The sequence below is a fragment of the Pelecanus crispus genome, chromosome 11, assembly GCF_030463565.1.
Source record: "Pelecanus crispus isolate bPelCri1 chromosome 11, bPelCri1.pri, whole genome shotgun sequence".
NCBI lineage: Eukaryota > Metazoa > Chordata > Aves > Pelecaniformes > Pelecanidae > Pelecanus > Pelecanus crispus.
The window spans coordinates 34,961,405-34,988,696 of NC_134653.1; the positions used below are offsets into that span (position 1 = coordinate 34,961,405).

A 27,292-nucleotide genomic window follows, 5' to 3' on the forward strand; every position below is an offset into this window, starting at 1 on the left:
AAGCTCAGAGTCCGAGTCCCAGCCCCTTTCCTCCACCCTTAGCTAGCAAATCTTGTTCTACAGTTCACTGCACTACTCCTGTACATCTGACCACTGATTTTCTTTCCTAAGCACTCTGCATTTCCTCATGAATTATTATTTAGCTACCTACACATTCACCCATACTAGCCAGCCCCAAATGACCAGTGCTATTCTTTGGATGACAGTAGCACCTACAGAAACTAACCAATCAACCATCTTATGAGATCCAAGCATCACATTATAAGACATCTGTGCCTTGAAGAGCTCACAATTTTCATATGGTGGACAAAGAATAGGAAGATTATCATACACCACCCCTCCCCCCCTTACAAATCTGCAGTTGAGGCACATAATTTCCTAACTAACTTAAACTCCAAAAAAGTTGTGGACACTGTGTGACTTGCATCATGCACAAGCATGGTAAGTTACCTATGTTATAAATACAGCAATACTTATATTTGGTAGCTGAATATATAAGATGAAAATAACACAGCCCAGCCAATTATGATCAGCAAAATCTCTGACAACAGCATATACAAGGACTTAATTTTCCTTTAAAACAACCTGCCTTCTCTGACTGATGCAATGGGAACAGCATATGACACTGACTGCTGTCCCAAAATGCCTCACAAGATTCAACAGCTGCTGCGGGCCAGCAGTCTTTTGTTATCATCTTGCATTCTTCTTTTTCTTGTCTTCATTTAAAAAACAATAAAAGAAAACATGAAAGAATAAAAGCTAACAGTCTTGGCTCAATACCTTTTGTGAAATGAACCAAGAAAAGTTTGGAATTAAAATCACTTTCTTCTATCAGGGAAAGACCCCGACACCAAAACGCGTTCCTCCTCTCTGCCCTTCTTAACATATTAATTGGGGTTGTACTCTCAAGTGCTTGCAGAAATGCACAGAGGAAAAGCTATTGACTATGTGATTTTGAAGAGGGATGAGGTGATAGTGCTTTGCTTTGTATCCTGTACGTGAATCAACCAGGGATCTATACAGAAGAAGCAACGGGGCTGATCAATCTTTATTCCTAGACAATCAAGCAAAGCTGCATCTTCAAGTCCCTTTACCGACAGATCATAAAACGATGGTATTGATCACAACGCCTAAATTTGTAGTTTTGACAATAAAAGCAATTTGTTTAGGGAGGGAAATAGCTGTATGAGATGAATGCATGTGGTTTATTAACTTTCAAAAATAATTCTTCTGAGCAATAATGTGAAAGGTTAGACAAAACTTTTTAACCTTGAAGATTTGACTTCCATTTTCCCTACTGAGATATTTTCCTCTTGAGAAAACTTACATTTTAGATTTTGGAGTCAAAGCCGGGTAGCAAGGTGTGCCTCCATGCCACAGCTAATGTTTGTATGCCCTTCAAAGTGAACACCATTATGGAACTGTGGGGTTCAGACAACATTAACCTCTGAAGGGCTCATTCTGCCTTATCTAGTCTTTTCCCTTGCTATAAAGCAGAATCAAGTACAGCCGTTATACCCGACAGGCATTTAACCAACCCCATACTTCTCAAACTCCAGATATATCACCTGCACTTTGCATCCTGCTGAGAATCTGAGGGAGGAGCAAACACATTTCTAGGTTGGAGGTATAAGCAAGAAAGTTCCTCACCTCAGAGGAATTATAGAATCGTTTAGACTGGAAAAGACCTTTAAGATCATCCAGTCCAACCATTAGCCTAACACTACCAAGTCCACCACTAAACCAGCGATAGGACGAGAGGAAATGGGCTCAAGCTGCATCAGGGGAGGTTTAGGTTGGGTATTAGGAAAAATTTCTTCACGGAAAGGGTAGTCAAGCATTGGAACAGGCTGCCCAGAGAGGTGGTGGAGTCCCCATCCCTGGAAGTGTTCAAAAAACGGGTAGATATGGCACTTTGGGACATGGTTTAGTCTAGTCTACCCTTGATTGGTTTAGTGTGGACTTGGTAGTGTAGGTTAATGGTTGGACTGGATGATCTTCAAGGTCTTTTCCAACCTAAACGATTCTATGATTCTAAGAATTAATTTCATGTTTCCTGGCTTGGTGGCTGGATTATTTTTTAATGAAAATAAAGCTAGGAATCATTAAGGTTGGAAAGGACCTCTAAGATCATCAGTCCAACCATCAACCCAACACCACCATTCCTACTAAACCATGTCTCAAATTGCCACGTCTACATGTTTTTTGAACCCCTCCACGGATGAGGACTCCACCACCTCTCTGGGCAGCCTGTAATAATACAGAAGAGGAACAGGCACTGGAAATTACCACTGCTTCTCCTAACACTGTACAACTCCTCTGCCCTGAACCTCTTCACCCAGGGGCCTCCAGAGTGACCCCAGCACTGTGCTTTGCCCCAATTCAGCTAAGGCCAGTGGCTGTCCTGAAGCACCATGCTTTGACTGCGCCTGTATCTTTTCACGGTTGGATTATACTGAACCACGCTTTACCAGCTCTCAGCTTTGAGCATGCTACAAGGAGAGATGTATTTATAAATAAGTCTAATTCATGGAAAAATGAAGAGAGGATAAAAAGGGCAGCTGCACAGAGTACTGAAGATGTTATTCAGATCAGGATGCAGCTGTAGCTCCTTGCTAAGCAGCCAGGTAGATTCAGTCCTTGGAACTGGGAGCATTAGACTGTAGCACGCTGTCGTGGTTTAGCCCCCGTCAGCAACCAAGCACCACCCAGCCGCTGGCTCACCCTCGCCCCCGGTGGGATGGGGGAGAGAATGGGAAGGGCAAAAGTAAGAAAAACTGTGGGCTGAGATAAGAACAGCTTAATAATTGAAATAAAATAATAGTAGTAATAAAATAATAATAAAATTGTAATGAAAAGGAGAACAATGAGAGAGAGAAACAAAACTCGGGGGGGGAAAAAAAAAGCAAGTGATGCAACCGCTCACCACCCGCTGACCGATGCCCAGCCCGTCCCCGAGCAGCAATCACTGCTCCCCGGCCAACTCCCCCAGTTTCTATACTGAGCATGATGCCAGATGGTATGGAATGGCCCTTGGGGCAGTTGGGATCAACTCTTCTGGCTGTGCCCCCTCCCAGCTTCTTGTGCCCCTGGCAGAGCATGGGAAGCTGAAAAGTCCTTGACTGGCATAAGCAGTACCGAGCAACAACTAAACCATCAGCGTGTTATCAGTGTTATTCTCCTACTAAATCCAAACCACAGCACTGTGCCTGCTACTAGGAAGAAAATTAACTCTGTCCCAGCCGAAACCAGGACACATTCGTTCTCATATAGTGGAGAACATAGCCCAGCTCTGGTGGAGAGCACAGCCCTCCAAACCAACCTGTACTGGCACTGAACAGGAGAGCCAGGAGCGATGGAAATGTCTCCCTTGCATTCCAGTGAAAGGGAATTTTTACATCTGGCTTCCAGAGCCATGGCTTTTAGCTTTTTCCCAGTTCCACATCCTGAACGGAGTATCTCACTGCCTGGCATCACAGGCCTGTGGTCACAGGTCTCAGCTAAGACACAGCTCCTCAGAAGAGGGGTTGCAGTTTGCCGTGTCTGTGTGGAGCCTGCCAGGACACGGCAGATCTCTGGACCTGCTGTACAACACACTGCAGCAGCTCCAAGGGCACTCGCCTCCCTGAGCTCCCACGGGCATCTGGTGGTTGATCCCATGACTCTTCATCACCCAGTTCCTTGCCTCCAGCCTTCCCAGTGGCGCTTGGGAAAGGTAACGCTACTGCGGGATTCCCTAGGACTGTTTGCATTCCAGCAGAGCATACGGGGCTCAGGAAGGGATCCTGGCGATAAAAAGCCTGGAAGATTTGGGACCACTTAAATTAAAACACAAACGTAATTACTACTATTCTAGGTCATAGGCTACACATACAAATGTAAAAGCTATGCTGTAGTTTCTACACAAGAGCCCAACTTTAGTTTTCTAGTGTCACACCATTAACATTTTGGTTAGGCTTGTACAGCATTTTAGGCTGATAATTCCCCCTTCCTCCTTTTAGGATCCATCAAAGTGGAACCTTTACTGAACTCCAAATCCAGCCTACCTTATTTTTGACAAAGGGCCCTTTCAGCGTTACAACATGCTCAACTGCTATGCACTGAAGCCGGGTCTGCACTACGGAGGCAAGATTTTCTGGAAATTACATAAGCTTGAAAAAGAAGCGGCTCCACGAGGATGGAGCAAGTGTAAGGTAGTTTCCGACAGAGCTCTGTCTCATGGTTGATTGACTCTCATGTCCAAGAAAGTACAAGCTCTTTTGAAGATTTTTCCATAATTGGCTATTGATAAGAATTCAGCTGCCTGGGGACTCTCTAAAGTCTTTTTCCTCTACTGTCTGCCTGTTTTCATGAAACATGTAAGAATATAACCATCTTTGAGTCAACTACGCTGCTGTCAAATTTAAAATACACATGCACAAGCATCATGGTAGCGTAACGCTCATTTCAGTGGAAAACCTGGCTAAAATCCTCCTTTTTCCCCCAAAGAAAAAATTATGAAATTCAGGAAAAATTGGCCTATCTATAGTTACTTGCTTTATTTACTTCATTAAAAATGACAAATGTATTCTTGAGTTAGCACACGGATAGTACTGCTAGCTGGATTTATGACATAAATAAGCATAAATTCTTTACTTTGGAAAAAAACATCATACACCTATTATTAGTGATGGATCTGCACAGCATGCTAAGATACTTGAATATATATATTTGCCTGTTGACGTCTCTCTAAAATAGAAGGAATATTATAATGTTAAATATAGAAAGCATGAATATTGTTGACGTGTAAACAAAAAAGAAAGTAATATCCACAGAGTGCAGAAACAGTATGTAAATTAAGACCTAACGTAGCTACAGAAAAAAATCTTGTATTTTAGGAGAAAAAAGCTTGAAAAATTAACTTGACATCTTTATGCACATTCACTGAGATGCGGTTAAGCACAGCGCAAATGTAATCTCCAATATATTGAAATTGCAATCGCCTAATACCGCACACATATATGTAACTTAATTTGAATTATTTGTTAGTCATAGAAATAATTCTTAAGGCTTGATATGCAGCTGTACTAATTTCTTTTCAAATTTCTACCCAGGCTTTTGGAGGGGAAAAAAGCAGCAAAAGTCGTGTGCACTTCTTGCAACTACATCACATGTTTTTCTTGAAATTTTCTGGAGTTTTCCAAATCTTCACATCTCTGGGCTCAAGTTTTGGTGAAGCCTGTGGGAATTCAAGCTGCTTATGGTCAGTGCCTTCACATCTGCTTAATACCTCTCAGAGCAACCCTTGGCAATGACACTTGCTTCTACTATAACAAAAAAGAGATTCTTGCATACCTACAGTAGTGTTAAATCCTCCCCAAGTACTATCCATAAAAACATCAAAAGCATTAAATTATTGTCTCAATTCTTTTTTCGAGGTCTGTACTACATGCAGGACCTCCCTCTGCGCTCCTTTTCTCCAGCAACACTTTCCTCTAAAGTAACAGCACCTTTTAACAGAGCACATGACTCTCTCAGCTTTAATGTCTTAGTTTTGTGTCAATTAAGGAAGAGATATTCAGCAAAATAAATTAAAACTTGACATAGCAGACTGTTTGAAGTGTCCTTTAATCTTCCGGATCATTTTAAAAGTTCAGCTGGTTATTTCATTTAGAGATCAGACCAAAGCAACCCTCTCCTCCCCCTCCTGCTTTTCCTCTTGTAAAATAACTGTGACAGCCTGGAGAAATATTGTCTGTCTTGGTTCCAGCCACTGCCCTGAAGGTGTAAAGCTATAGCAGAGTTCAATACAGCCTGTTTCATCGCTAATTTCGGAGGGCATGTAGAGCTTCTTGTTCCCCTGGCTTAACAGACAAATTGACTTTCTAATTTTAGAACAGGAGAGTTCTGCACTCTCCCAGACCAGAAACGTTACTTTTCTGATGGATTTAAGTACAGATTTTTGCTTCGTAAAACCATAGCATCCGAGTGACTTCGAACTTGCCATGAAAAACGCTATTTAGGAACGTTGCCCCACAGCCAGATGTTTAAACAACAATTTTCAGATTGCTTGTTCCTTGGGAGATGACTGTTCAAAATAGCTCTGGTTAACCTCCCCTACAGCACAACACTCTGTAGCTGGTAATTGCCCTGATTTTAGAGGAAGACAGCAGGCAGGTCTCAACAGCCTATCTACTGTCACTGGAAGATGAGTGCCTCACAGCTTGGCCATGAGGTTCGTGCACGCTGTGCGGGGTCCTGCACCCCACACCCACCTGCACCACCATTAACTCTCTCCTGCGCTACCGGGAAAGCAACGTTCCCTTCCTTGCCTTCCCGCTAACCCCCTGCCTGATCCCACCCTTTGGCAGCGTTCTGGCCATGCTTTGCTAGCACCCAGCACGCATTTGCCCTGATAACATCCCACCTGTGACTCAGCTCTGCAGCCAAGGTAAATCCAGAGAGAACCAAACACACACAACTTTGCTCAGCTCACAGGTGAGTGACCAGCCACATCTCTGCCTCAGTTCCCAGGAATCCCTCTCTTTGGCACCTCAGCTAAAAGGAAGACCCCTAAAGCGTGGGCAAGGCAGATCATGCAGAGATCCAGTGCTACAGAGCTAGGCGACCTGACCGAGCAACACAGTATTAACATCCATCGGGAAAGTATTTCAGCTGTTACTACCAGAATTTTTAGCAGGATTTACAGACTAATATATAATTACAGACTAATAATATAGAAAAACAAATGCATTTATTAAAACTACATTAAAAGAATGTTAGGGTTGCAGATCAAGCAACGGAATTTAGCCCTTCCTGTGTTTGCATTGTAAGGATCTTCATAATACACATATTCTCTTAGGCTTCATCTAAATATTTACTTTCCTTATCCTGCCCCTAGCACAATTCTTCCTTCTCCACTTTCAAAGTTCTGTTTGTTGTATTTTTTTGTTACGGAAAAATAAATACTCAGGCTCTGAGGTGAAAGGGGGATGAGAGCATCATCTTTCACCCCAGCTGGCCAGCAGATCTATATACACAGGATTGTGCTTGCCAGTACATAATTCGTTATGCAAGAGTTGTTTTCACCTGTCTGATAATTGTGCATTCTTTTACAACTTAGTTCTATAATTTCTATGTTTCTGATGGAAGCATCTGGATTATCGTTAGCAGTTCATTAGGACTTTCTCAATGTGTTTACAAGTTGTGATTACAATTGCAGAGTAAAATCTTTATTTGTGGTTTATCCAAGAAGCAGAAGCAGCATTTCTTTTCATAAACAAGATTAATCCCTTAAACCCCCGAACAGGAGATATTTTATTAGCAAGTTACATAAGCATAATGAGAGTGCCAAAACTAGAAACCTAAAGAGCAAAAATACTGCTTTTCCAAAACAATTGCTGATTCCCACCATCTCAAAGGCTTGATCAGAAGGCTACGTTTCTGAAACTGTGCATTTATCTCCATGCACTAGAGACAGCTAAATCCTCGATCATTTGCTGCTTAGAGCCACTGCAAACAAGATTTATCTTCATGTCATTTATGAGAACAAAGTCTTGATTTTTGAATAAATAGTAAATTTTCATCAAGACATTGTAATTCTCTTTGAGACTCTTAAGGACTAAGTCAGGGGTTTATCTCACTAAAATATATAAACCAAATGTAGAATACACCCACAATCCCTCTCTTCCACAGAGTTCTTCATATTGAATGTCCATAAAATCCAACCTGATTCAATCTATTAGAACTGGAAAAGAATTGCCATATAGAGAGCATGTATGCACTGAGGGTGTATGTGTGTCTCTAACATAAAATAGAGATATCAGTGAGAGTATGGGAAAGTATTATTTGTGGTTTTGAGAGCTACAAAAATAATTAAGACCATTCACAATTATTTGTTGCACAGTCTTCCATTTGGTAGCTGAGAACCTTGCCAAAAATGAAGCTACTCAGATATAAATTTTCATATCCTTCACATTTTCTCAGATATAAATTTTCATCAATTTTCAGTGGTGAGTCTAGATTTAAAATTTTGGGGAAAACCAAGTTAAAACTGTAGCTATTTAGCCTCGTGCGGTACAGTTTAGGAGAACAGCATTTTCTGTTCATATTAAAAGATGTTTAGAATTGGAAATAAACATTTAAAAAATAGAAGAACAATCTGACGTTTCTTATGCTTTCAAGCAAGGACTCAAAAAATGGCAAGGGACGTATCGTTTGAATACTTGGATAAACTTTGGATTTTGCATCCAAAATGCAAAACTGCAATTTGTTTTCCCTATAAAAATCTGCCCACATTTTTCCAAACTGTAAGAGTCTTGGGGGGGGGGAGGTAAGGGGAAGACGTTATTTTGAAAAACACATCATATAGAGACTTGTCAGAGTTTGTCTGCCAAATTCTTCTCTGCCCATAATCCTATGGAAAAAGTACCATGTGTTCATGTAAGTAAAACTGTTTTTAATGAATATGCATGAAAGATTAATTCTAAGATGTCCTAATTTCTGCAACTTTTGAAAGCGTCTCTGTTATGGATGTTGACAAATGCATAATGTATGTACAACATATATAACACATTGTACATACATTATATGTATTAATTCTGTGATAGTCTTAATATTTTATTATAGTTTTCTTTTGTTCTCTTCTGTGCCTCTTGCTTACCTTACCTTAACTACTTCACACACAGATCTGCATGTGTCTGTGAGAAAATTAATTGCTTCAACAATTAACAGGAAAATGCATCTCAGAGGAAACACTTCATAATCGATCTGTTTCCAGGCACAATATTTGCCACTTAGGAATAGATTAATTGGATTGAAAATTATTCAAGCTAATTATTTTCTTTCTAGTATAAGATTAAATGCAAGATTCAAATAAACTGAAAACAAAGAAGTTCCACTCAGCACGTTAGATTGCTCGGAGCTCACAGCGATATGCCATGGATGATACGATACAGTCCTATTTTCTACGGTGCTGCTCGTTCAGTGACCAGGGCTTGCTGAATGAGCACGTGGCCCTGTGTCGCAGTCACGTTGGCCCATTTATCTCCACGTGGCACTACTCTGTGCCACACAGACACTTATTTCTTGGTCTCTTGGTATGACAGCCTTCAGCTTTAATATGGGATAAGAGCACATCTGCACTTGCTAATGCTGTTATAAACAAACCTATGGAGACTCTGGTGCATTAAGGTACAGCTGAAACAGGAACTATATAAATATCAGAAACAGATGCTTTGGGATTGATTTTACAGTTGATTTAGAAAGGCAGTGTAAGAAATAGAAGACAAAAGTAATATAGTCTCACATTTGGCAGTACAAATTGAATAGCTATCCTGTTCCACAGTCCCCATGCTGAAGTTCACAAAACCAGGATTTAGGAAAGCTTCCAGTGAATAAAGACTTTAAAAAAAGATAATATCTTGTCAACATCGAAGGTATTCTACAAGTATTTCAGCCAAACCTGAGGAGTCATGCATTCTTGCAATATGCCAGAGAAAACTTTATGTCAAGAAAGGATGGAGATAGTAATCATTCATTCAGCTAATTGCACATTTGAATATTAGCTTCAGGTAATCCCCAAAACTAAGAATAATATTAGCACATTTACATAAGTGCAGGCGATCCCTCAACTCCCACCCTGACAATGAATTTCAACCACAGAGACATCACAGCCAGCTGATCCCGTCATCATCTTTGTATTGTCAACATGAGCGCAGAAGCAGCAGTCGACCGGCTCCTTACCAGGTGGCTACATTTGCCACTGGATTGTGGCTTTGCCTCATGACCAGCCTAGGCTGGGCTTGTATCAAAGGCAAAACAGCAGAGCTGTCAGTTACTCAAATTTTAAAGTGTACCTAATATGAAATCGTATCTATACTTCTTGCATGGAAAAGTTCTCAGGGTTCCTGAGTAACAAACAGAAATACCCTGTAACGATTCCTGTACTTTTCCAAAGAATCATGCAACAAGCCAGTCTTCCTGGCTCCCTTGTTTGCCATAGAAGATATAGGCTGGTTCCCCACTCCTACGCACTCTAAAATGTAGTTTTGTCTAATTTCTTATGTAACATCTTTTCTATGCATTCCTATGCTCAGTTTTATGTCAAACTACCATACATAAAACACAAAATTCATAAACTTACACAATGAGGATGGATTGCAAATGGAAAGATTCAGACTTTAACAGAGGTGCAAATTGAAAGTGTGTTGAACATTAAACCAGCTCTATATAACACTAAAAATGTATACTCCAGATTACACCTTAGGCTGGCAAACATTTGCAGAAGATGGAGTGTGTTGGTAGAGGTGGAAGTACTGCTTGTCGTTGCAGATTACCATGCAGGGGGAGGAATGAATCACATTACACGCTCCTTTCATGTAACCCAAAATATCCAGTGATCACAGGCAGCTCTGCCTATGGAATCTTACACCTCAGTTTTCTGACCTGTTGCTGATTTTTACATAGGAGTGTGTGTATGTATGGTGGAACCAATGATGTCCACAAAGGCATCCTACTACCCTACCAAAGCCCGATTTCTTCTATTGGTATGGAAGTCAATAGAAACCCTTCAAAAAGAGCTCTAAGAGACACGCTACCAGTTCTGGAGAACTCTATATAAACTCCTGGGAGGGAAGGTGCTTCCTGACTAGAGAAAAAGAAAGCAGCATTTGGTGCAAGTTGACTTTCAAGTGACTAGCTGGCACACGAGGAGATCTCTGTTTAACTCCTGCTCTGTCAACACTTCCCACGTGACCCAGGGCAAGTTATTAAGTCTTGTGCAGTTACAGGGGGTCATAAAACAACGCACCACTGATTTTTGCATTGTCTTAGTGATTAGCTCAGTGCAGCTCCCTGCTTGGTGTATCGACCTATATGGAGCTCATCCTCAGCCCGGCTATCTAACCCCATTTCACTGCATGCACATAAACCCTAATAGGTGAGGTCGCGTATTAGCGTCAGAACTGTCCTTAAAAGTTTAGCCCATGTCCCCTCTGCGCCTCTACCAAGCTGGGGCAGCAGCTCTACCTTACCCCATTAGATGTGGTTAAAAGGCCAAGAGATGACCAAGGTGAAATAGTTGGGGGATGAGTCTATGATCTGCATCATCAGTTCATACCAACCACCCATAGGCTTTTAATATTGCAATCCTAGCTTGTTCATGTCATCAATAAATCTATAAGTTAAGAGTTGAAGCCATAAAATAACTCAAATGCCCAGTGAACGTCAACCTTGTACTTGGAATTTACTTAGGATTAGTTCTACAATTTATATGGGTGCTAGATTGTATTACATAATTCTGTTAACCTTCTGATCCACACTTTGCTGTATGTTGACTTATATGTGATAGCTAGATTTAATGACTGTTTTCATCCAAAAAATGGGAATCCCCATGCCTCAACAGCAGCAGGCATATTTTCAGCCTCAGCTCATATTTTAAGTCATCCACTCACTTTCCAACTCTCTCAGTAATTAGTATTACTTCTTACAAGATTTTCTCCAAGGAAAAGAAAATCAACAGCACCATTAGAGATATTTTCACAAGACACACTTTTGCATTTAAAATTAGATTTTTAATAGACAGGAGATTATTCATTTGCTGTCTCTCTTGCAATAGGTAGCAAACTGGTTTTGTCCCACTGAAATTGTTATTTTGAGCCTTGGGGCTACTAAAGGTTTAAGGACTACAGTGCTAAATACCACAAACACAGAGCAAGCATGATGATGAATCCTTAAGGTTCTTAAGGGAAATCATTCCTCCTCAAGTTTAAAATTATATTTATCACACTGGATAACACCAGGGTAAAAATAAAGGCACTAAATATGCATGAGGTTATCCAGACTGTTGAAAATGTCCTTTAGCTACCTCAACATTGTACAGAAAGAAGGGCATCTCCTCTACACAAGGGAGGTGGCAGAAATACCCATAAAGCACCCGCGTATCATGAAGGAGAAAGAGCAAAGAGAGGACAAAACCCCCAGCATACCTGTAAATGATCTGCCCTCTCTGTAACTGACTTCTGTCAGTAAATTACTCAGGCTTAGACCGTTTCCTTCAAATTATTTGATTCCCAGTTCTGCATGCCAAGAACTCTCAATGAAAGGGGATTAAACGCTTAACGTCATTTGTTGTTTGCAGATTTTACAGAGGCAGATCATTTAATCTGAACAATTACAGTATCTTCAGAAGACTGCCTCTAAACAACTCCTGGCATTTCAGCAAAGTCATGCTGATCATTGTGCTACAGAACCTCATTTTATGGAAGGTACTAGATATCAAAGAAAGCAAGCCTAATTACCAGCACATCACAGATGACTTTGTGTCTTGACAACTTCTTGAAATGCCAAAAACGTAACTGTGCCTTCTCTCATGTGAGCATCATAATACAGTCTCTAGTTACGTGAGCACAGGAATCATCAGAATTTCTCCCAGGACTTCTCAGGTTCATTCAACGAACCTCAACCTTTTGAGCTATCACAATAACTGTTGATGAAGATAGCAGACCTTTTCTCGAATTCCTAAGCTCATGAACAAGGGAATACTGAGTACCTGTTATACATTCAATTTTGGTATCATTACGGAACCTCATGTATGCAGTACTTATTGGACCCTTGCTTTCTGTTATTACTTTTGTATGTAAAATGAAAAACAATAAAATTTAATCCAAAAATACAAAGGGGATAACCCCACACACACACTTTCAGATGAGCTAGGCCAGGAAATTAAATTCATCCCTCCTTATAAGCATGCATCCTGCAGCCAAAATTCCTTTTTTTCAAAGCTCTGCCCTGGGGTCACAGCTGAAATGAGCTGGGAGAGGTTATCCTGATGCTAGCATATGTGAAACGTGGAACAGGTCCAACTCAAATTAAGAAACACTTCCTCAGGTTGTCTTCTGCTGTGACATTGTAAAGGATAGAGAATTTCTTCCCAGGGTTTCTGGATATACAGAGGTGGACAGCCCAGAATGGACAGAAGAGTTGGATGAGGCATCTGTACTGAAGGTGGTGGACAGTCAGTGAATGGCCACCAGCCTGTGACCAGTTCGGCCATTAGCACACCAGTCTGCAGTCACTACCATCTGTCATTATTCATTGGACTTATTTTCCACCTGGGATAGACTGTCACAAAAGCAGAGCCAAATATAATGATGCGCTAGGAAATGACCGCAGAGTCTAAGGCAAATTAGACCTAGCACAAAACCCTCTCAAAGTAACATGACGTCTTTATCAGTTTATTGTATTTTCTCATAATTTTTATCATTATGCCTACACATGCAATGAGAGCTGACAGTTGATAACTCCAGTTCTGCCTGGGGTGTGTAGTGAGCTGGCATAACTGACAGTGATCCCAACTCTCTGCTTCAAGAGTTCAAGTCCTAGAAAATCTGCAGCCTCTGGGTTGCCCCTGGAAAAGGTGGCCCTCTGTCCCTGATCCCTCTTGACCCCGCTGCAACCTCTAGAAGCTAAGGGTACAATGTGTACCAGATCAAAGTGGCTATGTCACCGAAGCTTCAATTACTCTTTTGAGTTACTTTTAGCTAGGGCAGGACCGGTGAAGATCAGGAGGAAACAGTCAAAGTATCAATGTATTCTGGAAACACGAAGCGCTATGTTAAATAATATTCTTCATCCTGCATTGCTAAAACCATATAAAGACAAAATCAGCTGCACTGCAGTAAATCCCGCCTCTGCCCTAAAACTTTTTGGCGTATTTTTATACTTTGCATTTGATGACAAAGTAGAATAAAAGCCCTTATACTATCTCTGTGCTTATCATATACCCTTCTAAAGAGGTGGTGTCTGAATTTCTCCCATGCAGCACAGAAAAAATCCTACAGGTGATGGAGAGATACCATAGTGGTATAAAAAGGTACAGGCACTACTTATAAACTCCTTTACTTTTCTGACTATTCAGTCCTGCTGTGAACTGTTAATTCATGTCCAGTTACATTTTAGGGGTGCTTCACCTCTACCACTTTCCTTAAGATGATGAGTGTAGCAATGACGTAGCTCTGAATCCCACCAACTGCAAGCCGTTAGGAGACGGTAAATGCTATATAACTGTACATTAGTATTTCAAAAGGATAATCCCTGAATGAGGGAATTATATATATCTTTTTTTAACTGCTTCAAAAGACAGCGTCAGCAATTCAATGCTAATTGTCACTTTTCCCATTTCTAGTCACATTGTGCTCACAAACAACAGGAAACAAAGGAATAGCCGCCCTCTTTAAGGAGAACCCTAAAATTCAGCTGAGATTAAAGGGAATCTTCTGCTTCGTAATGACAGCTGAATTGCCCTGTGGTATCTCCTTCGTGTAAATGTCAGGGATACAGGAACAGAGTCCACCTCTAAGATGCCAGAAGCCTATCTACATGCCTTTGAAGTGCTTTCCTGCAATCTTTTTGTTTTTAAATGAGTGAGTCTCTCTCAAACAAACAGGTGAAGAAGTTGGCTAATAATGCCTTTATCTAACAGTTGTTGGTTAATATTTCATCTCTTTACTTTTAATTTGCTTCAAGACGATAACCATAAACCTTTCTTCTAGTATATTAGCATTGAGTAGGATGATTTCAAGGGAGATTCTGCATTTCTTGATAAATAAAATAATTTTCTTTTCAAAAATTGAAAAAAGTGGGTCAGCATGTAAAAGAATGATGAACTGAGGCTTGGTTCATACAAATTTATTTTGCCTCAACATCTCAAAGGGTTCTCTCTCAGAGGGCACATTTCAGTTTTAAAATGAGAGAAGTCTGTGACTAATTGCCTTCAAACAGTGGAATGTAAACATGACTTCTGAGATGTTCAGTACTTTCGCATCATCGCAACATATAAACTCTTGCGGTACAGAGTATAAAACTCTAAAGCTACCCAGGATAAATAAGTTTACAGCTGATCACTACCCATACGCCTCAGAAGCATAAATGGAGTTAAACTGTGGTATTTCAGAATCAAATTAACATATTGTATCTGCTCAGTAATACATATCTTAACGTATTATATCAGCATCAGTGATGCTGAGCGAATAGCCAGTTTTTTAAGGCTGACTAATTATTCTCAGAAAGTAATTTTGGAACCACATAAAAGATATCTCCCTCTCCCTTCCCTCCTGCCCCCCCAATAATAAAAATAGTATTAAAAAAAAAGAACAGCAGAAATCTTTTTGCTCAGAATTCACAATTTTGAAGGAAAAAAAAAAATCAAATAATCTCTTGGGTAGTCATAAAAATACCCAAACATACAGCCTAACCCAACCCTTCACCCACGCTGCCTGTCCAGCGTTATTAATATCCTACCTGAATATATCCCATCTGAAAGCATGTATAATTTCTACAGTCTTTTTCTTGCTTTAGTTTCATCATGATAAACTGAAGCTCATGTGATTCAACCATGATGTGATGAGACAAAATATACTGGAAATTATTTTTGCTACACCATGCATCTTTTCTGTAATTCCATTGACTAGAAAATTTTCATTCCAAGCAATAACATACTTCTAGTTGATAAAGTCATGTGAGCACATGAATAGCAAGGAAAAAAATTAATGGTGATCTAAACCATAAAACTATTTTTATGAAGCATTTTGATGAACACCAGCAAGAGACATAATGTAATTATTGTGGCTATTAGGCTGTTATTTATGTCAAATTTGTTGCTTTTGTTGCTTCAGAAGCATTTTAGGAGTATAGCACTCTTGAGAGTCTATCAAATGTACTGGCAGATGCAACAAGTAAGAGAATGAGGCAATAGCTCACTGCTGTTACAAAATGAAAACTAAATGTTAAATAACTAGACCTGAAAATGAGAAATATAGGGCACTAAGGATAACGGTATAAATGTAATAAAAAGAAAGTATTGTGTAGGAAAATCAAAGGCAATGCTGCCATACATTTTCTTGTCCCCTGTTATTATCTAATATCGAGTTAATTTCTTGTATTATAAAAGCGTTAAGGAAATTTAGCATTGAAAATACAGTATCATAGAAAAAGAGAGGCGCAGGAACAAATGAGGGATGTAGCCCAGAAATACTGTCACTGTCTCCTACTGTGTCAATATTATCACAGACTGATTCAGTCACTCGTAGTTCAAACTGAAAGTAAGTTTCTCTACTAATAGCAGGACCAGCATCTGGTTTCAGGCACCGTAAGCCAATAACTCCTTTAATGCTATAGAACTGTAACCCAAAAGTGCAAGCGGAAAAGTATCAAAAGAAATGCTATCTTTGTAACATTTCCAACAATAAGCATAGCGAAAAGGAAATTGCTGAGCAAAGCTTATCCATGACAACAGTTCAAATACGTTTGGAGATAAGGCAGTAAATGGTCATATCCAGGCATTAAGGTTCTCTTCAGAGGTGGCCAAGCTTTGTCTATAATTATTTTGCACTCGCTTCGATCAATGGCCTCATTCCTGCCATAAGCACAGAGAACAATAATGTGTTCTCCAATGGAATAACAAACATTTGTACCCCAAAATATAAACATGAATAAAATATTTTAAGAGGATCATGACACCCATTAGTATCGTATCAGAACTTCTTGCTTAACGTCTCCACAGCAGCTATGGATACAGGAAACTGTTATCAATCGTGTTTTGCAGATGAGGAAAATCCAATAAATCTGCATGTAGAGCCACCTCAGTAATTTTCCAAACCCATCCCACCTGGCATGCTTCCAGTCCAACAGGAAACACTGGAGAAGAACAGACAGGAATCCAGATCTTCCACTTTTTGGCTATTCTTCTCAATCATCACTAACACAGCAGAGATGCTCAATTTCAGGTGCAATGAGAAACAGCGCTAACCCAAGAAAACATTGCGAAGATGCAGTACTCCTTTAATCTCATCTTTCTAGTCTATTCACCTCATTACAGGAGGAATTAAGAAAAGGAAAGATCCGTCAACTTCCAAAGGAAATAAGTAAAGGGCGGCACACATTAGGATGTATCTCCCTGGTTCAATCAGTGTTTAAGTGTTTCCCAAGTCCCATTCCTGAGCCACTGGTTAATTCCCATCACGCCATTTTCTGTGTGGTTTTTTGGTCATCTACATGACAATAGAGGAAGGGAAGATAGAAGCTTCCTGGAGAAGAACAGAAGTGCTGTACAAGTGCTACAAGTGGCAAGCCCATCTGATAATCTCATGGGTCAGGATTTAGAGTGTTACAAAATTATTATTGCCTGAGAATGAAATTGGAAGAATTGGGGAGAACTTTATAATTGCTTCACCATTAATCTGGAACACGGTCACAAGCCCATAATAAGCAAGGCACTGAGAACTTCAAATCATATTTGACAGATGGGCTTAATTAGTTATTCTCTCACAGACTCGTAATATTTGCTGTTAATATTCATTCTAAAACACCCTGCTGGCTGTGATAATATTTATATGTTAATCCTGTTACGATAAGCTTTCGGTGCCAAAACCTCTCCAAATAAAATGACTGATACATTGCAAACTTCGATACAGAAATGCTCAGGCACCCTGGTTAAGTTTGTCACTCGCACAAGTGCCTCCTTAATCTGTGAAATTACACCTGTTACAGTAAGTTAGCTTTATTAACACTATTTCCTGATCCATGTAAAACTATCACAAACACAAAGGTATTGAATCTTTAGTTAATTAACATTGCCACCTTTGCATTCATGTGATCAGATCTCAACTTTTAAGAGTAATTAAACAATATGCGAACAGTTTGTCACATGAGCTATGGAGGCAAACAATTTGGTAAGAGACACCAATGTTTAGCTGTCATCCATTGTGCATATTTAGTGACATCAAACATGTCTAGCTAAGGAAAAAATTGTTTCCCAAAAAATATTGAGCACACTCTCTTTCCCCATATAATGCTTGATCTTACTTCTTAAAATGAATAGCAAACCAGATATGACTAAATTTAATGAGGAAAACACATACTGAATAATACATTGCAAATATTTTACATTTGTTTACAAATAATGAGGAAGAAGTTCTCGAAAGTGAGAAAACTACAAAATCCCAACTGGGAATTCAGATGGAACAAGTCAAAACAGAATTTATGAGAGAGTTACACATATACGTTGTCTTCACTTGATTTTCTTTCCAGTAAAAGCTAATATGTATATGAGCTCACATTTCTTTTAATAAACATGAAGCAATGCTTATGCTCAGCATGTGAAAGTACACGGAATCCATAACCACTGCATGAACGGTGACATAATAATTTATTTTTTTGTGTATGAGGGGCCATTTTGAAGGCTTGCCACTGAATGATGAATAGTGAAGGGAAATAAGTTGCCAAGCTTCAATTCACCCACGTGGTTGCATTATATTTTTCTGATGAGGAAGAGAAATCAAGCAAATGCACTGTACAGACCCAACAAGATAAAGTGTGATGGAAAATTCATCGTTGATACAATCTTTGATTTTGATCCAATGCCCATTTCAGTCGATGAAAATATTCACCCTGTCTTCCAATAGCTTTGAACTGGGATTTAAAAGAATCTGTCTGACAGACTGTGCTGGACAGTAGGAAGCTCTGACCTTGGCATATATACGTGTTGTTTCTCTAACCAATAAAGTTCAGTCAGGTATGAGACAATATATGGTTTAGATGAGAAAACTCAGGACACTATAGCAGAGAAATTGTGTAGAATCTGATAATCAGAATCAGTCTCCTGACTCTTATAATCAGGAGAAAGTGATTTATGTCATGATTATGAAGGGAAATTCTTCCTTTCCTCTTTTTTTCATATACCCAGATTGCAAAGACACGAAACTTCCTAATCATTAGGCTCAGAGGGTATTTATTCAAAAATTCTAAATAACATAATAAATCCCCAAAGCCTATAAGATTTTGTAAAATTTCAGAAGTAAATCACAGCATAGAACTTCCATGCCATACGGCAAGTTTTCTAATAGCAATGCCAAACACAACACGTATGCAGGCAGTCTGATCCTTATAAATACGGCTTGACATACAGTTCCAGAAAAAATTAACCAGAAGCAGCAAATGATATAAAATTGTATTCATTAAAGCAATCAATTGTGATTAGAAAAGGAACATTCACCTGCCAGATGAAGGCTATTTAAGACACATCAGTGTCCTACCTAAGTTGTTGCACAATGGGAGTGGAAAATGGAAAGTCTGTTCCCTATTCTGCAGATTAAAAATTCATATAAATCTCACCAGCAAAAATGTGGGTTCGATACCAGGAGTACATTTTAATTTTAATTTCTAATTTCATTTTAATTTCCTCTGGATAACCCCCCAGCCCCAGCACCGCACCGCGCGCCCCCCCCCCCCCCCAAAAAAAAATCCAAAAAACCAAAAACCAAAAAAGCCCCAAGCAAATATAAAAAAAACAAACCAAAAAACACCACCACAAACAGCCCTATAATTACCCCCTGCTATAATGCCTGGCAGCAAATAATTTGAAGATATTAAACTAGTCACAACCGAATTCTAACATAGGAAACATGTTCTTCTAAATACTCTGTGAAAACAATATTTCCTGCTAGTTTTAGCTTCCTTTGAGTATTAGGCTTGAATAACATTTTGTTCAAAGTGTACGTGGTAGAATTAGCAAAGCACTACAAAATAAAGACAGCCACAGCTTTTCCAAAAAGCATTTTCATCATGCACTATAATAAAAACTTATTAAACTCATGGCAAAATGCTTTGAAATGGAAAAACAACCCTTAGTTATTAAAAGATAGACTGCTGGAAATGACCTACCTGTTTTCAGAGGCAGCAGATTTCCTCTGGCAAACAATAACAGCTGGTGCATATTTCCCGGTATAATCCATGCTCTCTCTGATGTCCCATAAGTATGGGCTGCTGGCTCGTACATTGAAAATATTCACACCTTTCTTCACCTTTGCCCTAGGAGGAACGAGAGGATATTTCACCAATTAGATACAAAATGTCAGCTTGATCTCTTACTTATTTCTTCATTATTTTCTCATTACTGCCCCACAGAAAATGCTACCGCTCATTAGAGTTCAACAGTATTACATGGAAAAAGAGTTGAGAGAATTAATGAAGAATTCCATATTTTGAAGAAACGCTATCAAGATAGAAATCTTACTGAACTAATGGTAATTATGGCTTTATTCATAGCTAAATTGCAGAGTAGATACGTTCTGGAGCAGGGTCCTCACTCCTGCTCTTCCATTATCCACGCTGTGGGCATCACTGAGCATGTTAAGGCTCTCTCTCGACTAGAAGTTATTGTACTGGAGAGGAAAGTAGCATTTTTGTCCCCAAAAGAAGTCTGTGTTGCTGAGGCTTATATGTGGAGTGAAGAGCTGAGAACCATTGCTAGGTCTTATGTTACAAGCAAAATCTACCTTTTCTTCCCCCCACCCCCCCCGATTACTCAAAGATGACATTTCCTATATTTGCTCCACTTTTCATCATCTTTCTGAGTCCACAACATTTCTGCATTTTCTTCTAATACTGTTGGGTTTAACTGTTCTATTAGCTCTGATCCTAAAAACATTTTAAAATATTCTTATTTTTCCAAAAGTAAGTGGTTGCTTGAGAAGTCTCTTTCCAAGTATAAGGTTAAACAATAGGAAAAAGTGTATGACAAAATGTTACAGTCATGACAGCTGGACTGGCTCCTACTGAGAAGTACTTTCTGGTTCCCATGTGTTAGCACAGTATTTCTGGTGTTGAATAACTAGTGGAGAAGAGGAACTATATATATATATATATAAATTATCTGGTTTACATCCTCTCAGCAGGTCTTGTAATCCTGAAGTCTTTCTCTCCCTTCCTCTAACTAAATATCTAAATATGTATCTTAAGGCTCTACTGAATTAGTCCACAGCTATGTAATGTTGGCCAATTTACTGAATTTGGAGTTTCTGGTGGTGTTAACTTTTGGGTTCTGAATGTGTTTACAAAATCAAAAGGTCCATTGTGGTCAAACAGCCTCATATATGAGCTGTCAGGAAATGACAGTTTAATTATATTTGCTTAAAATCTCATACACAAAATCCATTCAGTGCTATGGCAAGTTCTCAATTCCGGGCAAAGAAACAAAAAGGTATGTGATTTTTTGTATAAACAGCTGCTGCCATGCAGAGATGCTAATATCAGTAAAACAAGCACTACCAGCTCTGCCTCTGCATGAAATTACTTGTGAAATCTTTGAAGGACAACATCCACACAGATGTTTTCAAAATAAAAAGCCAAAGGATTCCTTCAACTTTCTTGGACAAAAAGGGTTAGATCTCATTTCTTCTACCACTAACTCAATAGCAGTGGCTGTAATTTCCTTAGCACACCTGGAAGAATTAATACATGAAGGCTAACAATTTGTGCTCAAGTTCTTCTATGCTGATTTCACAAAATGTATTTTAAGCAGGTGAGGTTACTGCTCCTAGACCACAGACATCCCTCAGGATAAGAGATCAATGGTCAAAGAGTGGAAATTAAACTGCATTCCTGGCGTCTTAGAGAAAGAGCGGGAAACAGAAAAAGGCCGGACAATCTGGATAAAACATTTTTCAGCATATGTCTTTAGCTCTTCCTAGTGATGAGCATCTGGTCCCGCCTTTCTGTTCCACCTCAAGAAAGGAAAACTGCTGGGTGTCAACTAAGACCAACGAGAGAAAAATGATTCCCACTTCACAGGGAAATGAGGGTGGTTCAGATCTTTCCAAGTTAAGCTGGCTATGATTAAGAAACTCATACCCACCCTTCTAGCTCTCTAATGTGCTAGCTGTCTCTCCAGCAGCCGATCACAGCTGATGAGAAGGTGCCGGTGTGGGATTTGGGCCACCTAGCTGAGCTTGCGTATTTGAAAAGGCAACTGTCTCGATGGAGCCAACCCACCGTCCTAGCTCTAGCACAGGGCAGTAACCAAATCGCTCCCAGCCAGCGAGTGCTTGGAAGGGCACAAGTGGGCGGCTGGTTTCATTTCACGAAGCCACATATGATATGACTTGAGCTTGTGCTGTAAGGTTGGCCCCTCAGGGTTGCTGGGCAGGTATAATAAACCATCGGCGTAGCGTGCAGTAGATTTGATCAGCGGCCGATTGCTGCCCCCGCAGTCTGCACGTGCCAATGAGTATATCCAAGATTTCTATATGCCATGGAGCCTCCCTGGGACATGTGCAGGAGCACTGATCCTGGATGTGAGACATTTGGAAGGCCTGGACAAAGAGACTAAGCCCTTGAATTCTCCTGGACAACATATCCCCCCTCCCAAAGAGTACATGTCCTGGAAACCCAAACAGACGGTAGCCTTATATACAAGCAACCATTTTCCCATGACTGGAGGTTAAGAGCAATTACTATGTTACAATTGCTACTCAAAAACACACAACAGATGATATTGACTATACAACAGCTATGTTTTTATATGTTTTATTAACAAAACTGGTAGGGAATCAAGAAAAAAGCAGCCTTAGAGCATAGCATATTCTACCTTGCTCTGCTGGCACATATGCAATAGCTTTACTGCAATCGAGAGACCTGTGCAGGGTCTCAGTACTGCAAAGTAAACAGCCACACACTGAAAATAGTGGGAACTTCTCACTTATATTTTAAAAAGCATTAAAAAACAGATTAAAATAAGTGTACACACACAGACACATAACAGATACCATCCTCTTATTTTCTGTCTGGATTCTTTTAAATGCCAGAGTGATGAGGTAAACCAGAAAAATGGACACAAAACCAGTAAGACAAGCTGAGCTGGTTTATCCTTGACATTCACTTTATCCAATGACAAACTGCCATCCTGCATGGATTTCTAATGTTTCAAAACAAATGCAGATCCTTATATACACTCCTTGGAGTAATTGCAGTCTATGGGTCAGGATTTCCTAGAAGAGTTTTTCATAAGGTCTAATTTAGTCATCTATTAAAAGCCCCAAACCCCTAATTTTACTGAAAATTAACAAAAAGATTGTTGTTTCCTACAGAATTAGAGGTTAGGAACTCTTTTTGAAGAATTGGTTAAATATACTTCTATAATTAGCACAAAAGCTTCAATTCCACGATCCCAGGAAATGCTTTTTCCTCTATTACGTCTCGATGCTGTGTTTACCACTATGGGGGAAATTGCAGAATTTTATTTAGCCAATTTGCAATGGCAGTAGCACTTTGCAATTACCAAAGAATGACCTGGATGAAACAGGGTTAACAATAACTGAAGGTATGTTATTTGTCAACAGATAAAACTGAAGATACCTGAGGTGAAAACACTATGACTGCGGTCAGGGCTCAATTACTTTCTTGCAAATCTGCTTTATTGAATTGCCTGGCTGTCACAGAGCAAGCTGGGTCTTCGACCCTTCAGCTGCTCTTGAGAGTGCTCATGAGATAGCCTCTCGGTTCAGCCACAGTTCAGCCTACTAAGATTTCTCAACCGCAATACACAGTAAGGCATCTGACAAAGCCTTTTCACTTACTTGCTCACGGTTTACAGTCTAAGTACAACAGATTGCATGGTTGCTTAAAACACTGTGGCTGGGCAGCTGAAAGTAAAGTTGTTGGAGTACTTTGTGCCCATCGCTTCATTTTGGGCCAGCTTCTACTTTGGAAAAGAGGAGGAAAGAAAAGACTTAGTAAATCTTCCAGTCATGGTTGGTTTTGGTTGGTTTCTTGTTTTGGTTTGGTTTTTTGTTTTGTTTTTAAACAAGGAACCTACCAAACACTTCCACAGGTGTTTCTACAGGCTGTTATTTCCCTCTGGATCGCCGCTCACAGCGCAGCACGTTGGTTACTGAGACTCGTTAAGTTGCTCACCCCTTGCACCAAATCAATCATGGCAAGCAAAGCCCTTGGGAGTCCTCAGTCCCTGAAAATCTGGCAGTGCTGACAGGGTACAAATCAAGGGAAGGGAGAAGGGAAAAAAAAAAAAAAAACAACCCCATAGAAGGAACTCCCAGAATCAATACATCACACCTGAAATCAAAGAAATACATTTCTTAAGTGCATAAAGATAGTGATTCCCAGTTCTATCTCATGACCCACTAAACACTGTGTTTACTCTAGTGATAACAGAGGCTTCAACTCGACCAATTAAAATGCAGGCAATGTCCTTTCTCATTTATCAAAGTGTCTGTTTTAGCATCTCTCAGTTTTTGCAGTTTACAACCAGTTAGCGCTTAGCTTTCAGCCCGTGTCATTACTGCAGGCTGGTAATGGCTGTGAAATTGTTACTTAAGTGTTGTATAAAGTGGAACAGCTGGCTGGTGAAAAAATAACAGCATTACAGCACGTGTGCTGCTAAGTGCCATGGTACAATGTCAACAAAGTGTCTGGTTTGAAGCACCACAGGGAAAGGAAAGAGGAGAGAGAGCAAGCGCACGGGCAAATTCACCCTCAAGACGTGCAAGAGATCAAAGACGGGGAGCGCGCAGAAGCTGCAGATATCCTGCCACAGGCAGGACTCCCCTCTCCGCATTTTATTCCTGACAATGTCCCTCCTGCAGCATACAAATATCGCACATCCCTCCATTCCAAAACAAAGTGCAAACAAACAGGGACTCTAACCCCTAAGCAGCTCTAAAGAAAGATGGTTTAGACCCATGACATTGAGTCTGGTTTTCTATTACTGTGAGCGCTCAGGGCAAAGATCTGTGGGAACCTTTCATGCTCCTTCCGAGAAAGTGAGCTACTTTCAACATCAAAGGAATAAAAAGAAAAGGGAGGCTGTTAACACAGGTGCTACCACTGGTTATCATCTCGTTACCAGTGGCGACTAGAAGGTGGCAGAAAAATTGTGTGCAGAGGGGTACGCTTTCGAGAGCTTCTAGGCACCTAACAGACATCGCAGTGGGCTCTGAATGTGCCTTGTCGCCGTATCGCCCCAAAGCACTTCAGAAATAACTTGTTGGGGTGGTTTCTATTTCTGTTTATCTGCCATGCTTTTTCCTGCCCAGAGCCTAATCTTAACCCAGCAATGGAGAGAGACCAAAGCCGTGTTCAGCTGTACAGGATGGCACTCTTCACGTTACTAATATTCATCGCCCTTGGACTGTGACAACAGTAATAGGTGTGGGAGAGGCTTTTTCCCCACCAGTCCATTTGAAACCCAAGACAAGCAAAATGTGAGTGGAAACGGAGCTGACCGTAGCTCTTCGTGTCATAAGACAAAGAAATCGGGTCCATTTCCACTCACTGGAAAGTCTAATGCACTGATCTAAGACAGCAGCAAAATACTCCCCACAAGGAACCCTGAAAGTATTCATGGCCCTAACCTGTAAATACCCAATATATGTCACTGCCACGAGCCAATTTTTGCTGATGGCTATGCCACAGGCTGCTCTTCATGCAGACTCTTTCAAACGACATCACCTCTTGACCCAATAAGAAATTACAGCTGGAGGTGGAAATGTCTAGTTTGTGTTTCCTGGGGCTCCACTGATGCTAGCTTCAAAGAGACCGAAGAGCTAAAATAGCCATCCTCCAGACTCTAACCATGGGCTGACAGACCTCATCAGGGTCTTTCTGAAGACCAGAGTTAAAAGTCATAGCTTGAGAACCAGGTAGTATGGGACTGGATGCTACCACAGGATCTAAAATCTAGACAGCTATTTTGGCATGACTAAGCCAGGCAACTATTCAAACAATTCCCAGGTAGCTGTCTCTTGCTGGCAAGTCAGTAAGAGCAGAATGATCACTGTCTCAACAGCTAACACTCCGGGTACACTAAATGTGGTCATGCTCTCCAGTATCTGAGGTCATTCTGTTGCTGCACATTGCATAAACGAGACCATTTTGATACCAGAACACTTCAGTCTGCCATTCGCATCCTGATGGTTCACCTCTTGCAAACAACCTCCCCCCTTCCCAGAGGCTTGCTTCTACTAAGCAATCCCAGAACCAGTTCTATTCTCTTCTCAGGCATAGAAAAAGGAATATGTGTTACTGCCCACCATCATCCCTCAGACTATTACAGGTTCAGAGTGATGATCTAGAACCAAGGGACAAAGTATAGCTTATGCTTCCTGGGAAACCTGGGGAAACCTGGGATGCTTACATGGCAGTGACCCATTTCTTACCTTACACTGCACGTGCTACATCTGCAGCTCTCTGCGCTTAACGAATCGTATTGAGATGCACTCAAACATCAGATAGCAATGGAAAACAGCAACAAATTTTCTGCCTTTACTTCAGGACAGGGTTCTTTTTCATTTTGGAGTACCAAAATTAACGACAACACAGGTAAGACAGGTTTGGGAATGCCAGAAAAGCTAGTAAGCTAATGAATAGCACTGGAATGAGAATTAAGTATGCTAGTGAGCACAGCAGACCTAACAAAAGTAAAAGAGGGTGAAGCATGGAGCCAAGCTTCCTTGTGAAAGCAAAAACCAGAGGTAATTTGGTGAACAGCAGGCCCCTTTGTCTTTCCAGTCTCCCTGAAAATCCATATTTATGGCAGAGTCTCCACCTGTTTGAGAAATCCTCAATAGATTAGAGTTTCTTGTATCAGAAGCCACCACTTCTTACACCTCAGCTAGTGCTGGAACATGTGTTACTGTGGGGGGTCTTGTAGCAAATGAGGAATCGGAGTAAACACTTTTAGCCTAAGTGTCCCAGTCACTTCCTTTTGCAAAAGTCTTGTTTTCCTATTGACTTCTAAAGACTGACCCGGACATCATTTCTTATACAAACAGAGCTGATCAAATTAACCACTCCACGGTGCAAGGAGGACTGGTTGGAATTTGCGTTCCCAGCATTTCCACTTCTAATTTTATGCCCAACGCTAGGGTGATGCTAAATTTACACACTTTAAGGCCATATTCTTCTTTTGCCTCCCTCTGCAGTTTCATTGCTTTTTATGGCTGAAGCTAATATACGACAGAATTTGAGCCTGAAAGAGATTCATCTCTTTGAACATCAGTCAAAAATAAAATGTGTCTGTCATTGAGAAAACAGGCAGAACTCAGCCTGTTTTTGTTAGACTTAAGGCTTATTTCCAGCGAGTGGATGAAAACCAAGCATACAAAGGCTTTCTGGATTCGTAACTATTGTGAACCCCTGAAGCAATAAAGACTGTTTAAAAAAAAAAAAAAAAAAATGTTTTCCCTATCAGGAGCAAGCCTTCATGGTTGAAACTCTTTCAATGGAAGGAACTGTATTTGAGAAGGGCTCATTTAAACAAACTGTTTTAGTACCGACTGAACAAGATTGCAGCTTTCTCAGTGCGACAGGAATGACGTATCACAAAAATTAGGTCATGTAGTAAGACACTTCATGCAAACCATCTGAATGTCTGGCTTTTAATTTCGTAATCAATTTTGGCATGGCTTATAAAGCTTGGATTTGGATGCCAGGATTTAATGTACAGAGTTGGCTTCTGTAA

At 40.3% G+C, this 27,292-nt stretch overlaps 1 protein-coding gene across 1 annotated transcript in view; it reads right to left on the reverse strand.

Moving 5' to 3' along the window:
- Positions 1-27,292, reverse strand: part of TMEM132D (transmembrane protein 132D) — a 277,643-nt gene that overhangs the window by 143,735 nt on the left and 106,616 nt on the right. The window contains exon 3 of the mRNA XM_075718639.1: positions 19,699-19,845. Coding sequence (XP_075574754.1) covers positions 19,699-19,845 — 147 coding nt within the window. The remainder of the gene's footprint in view (positions 1-19,698; positions 19,846-27,292) is intronic.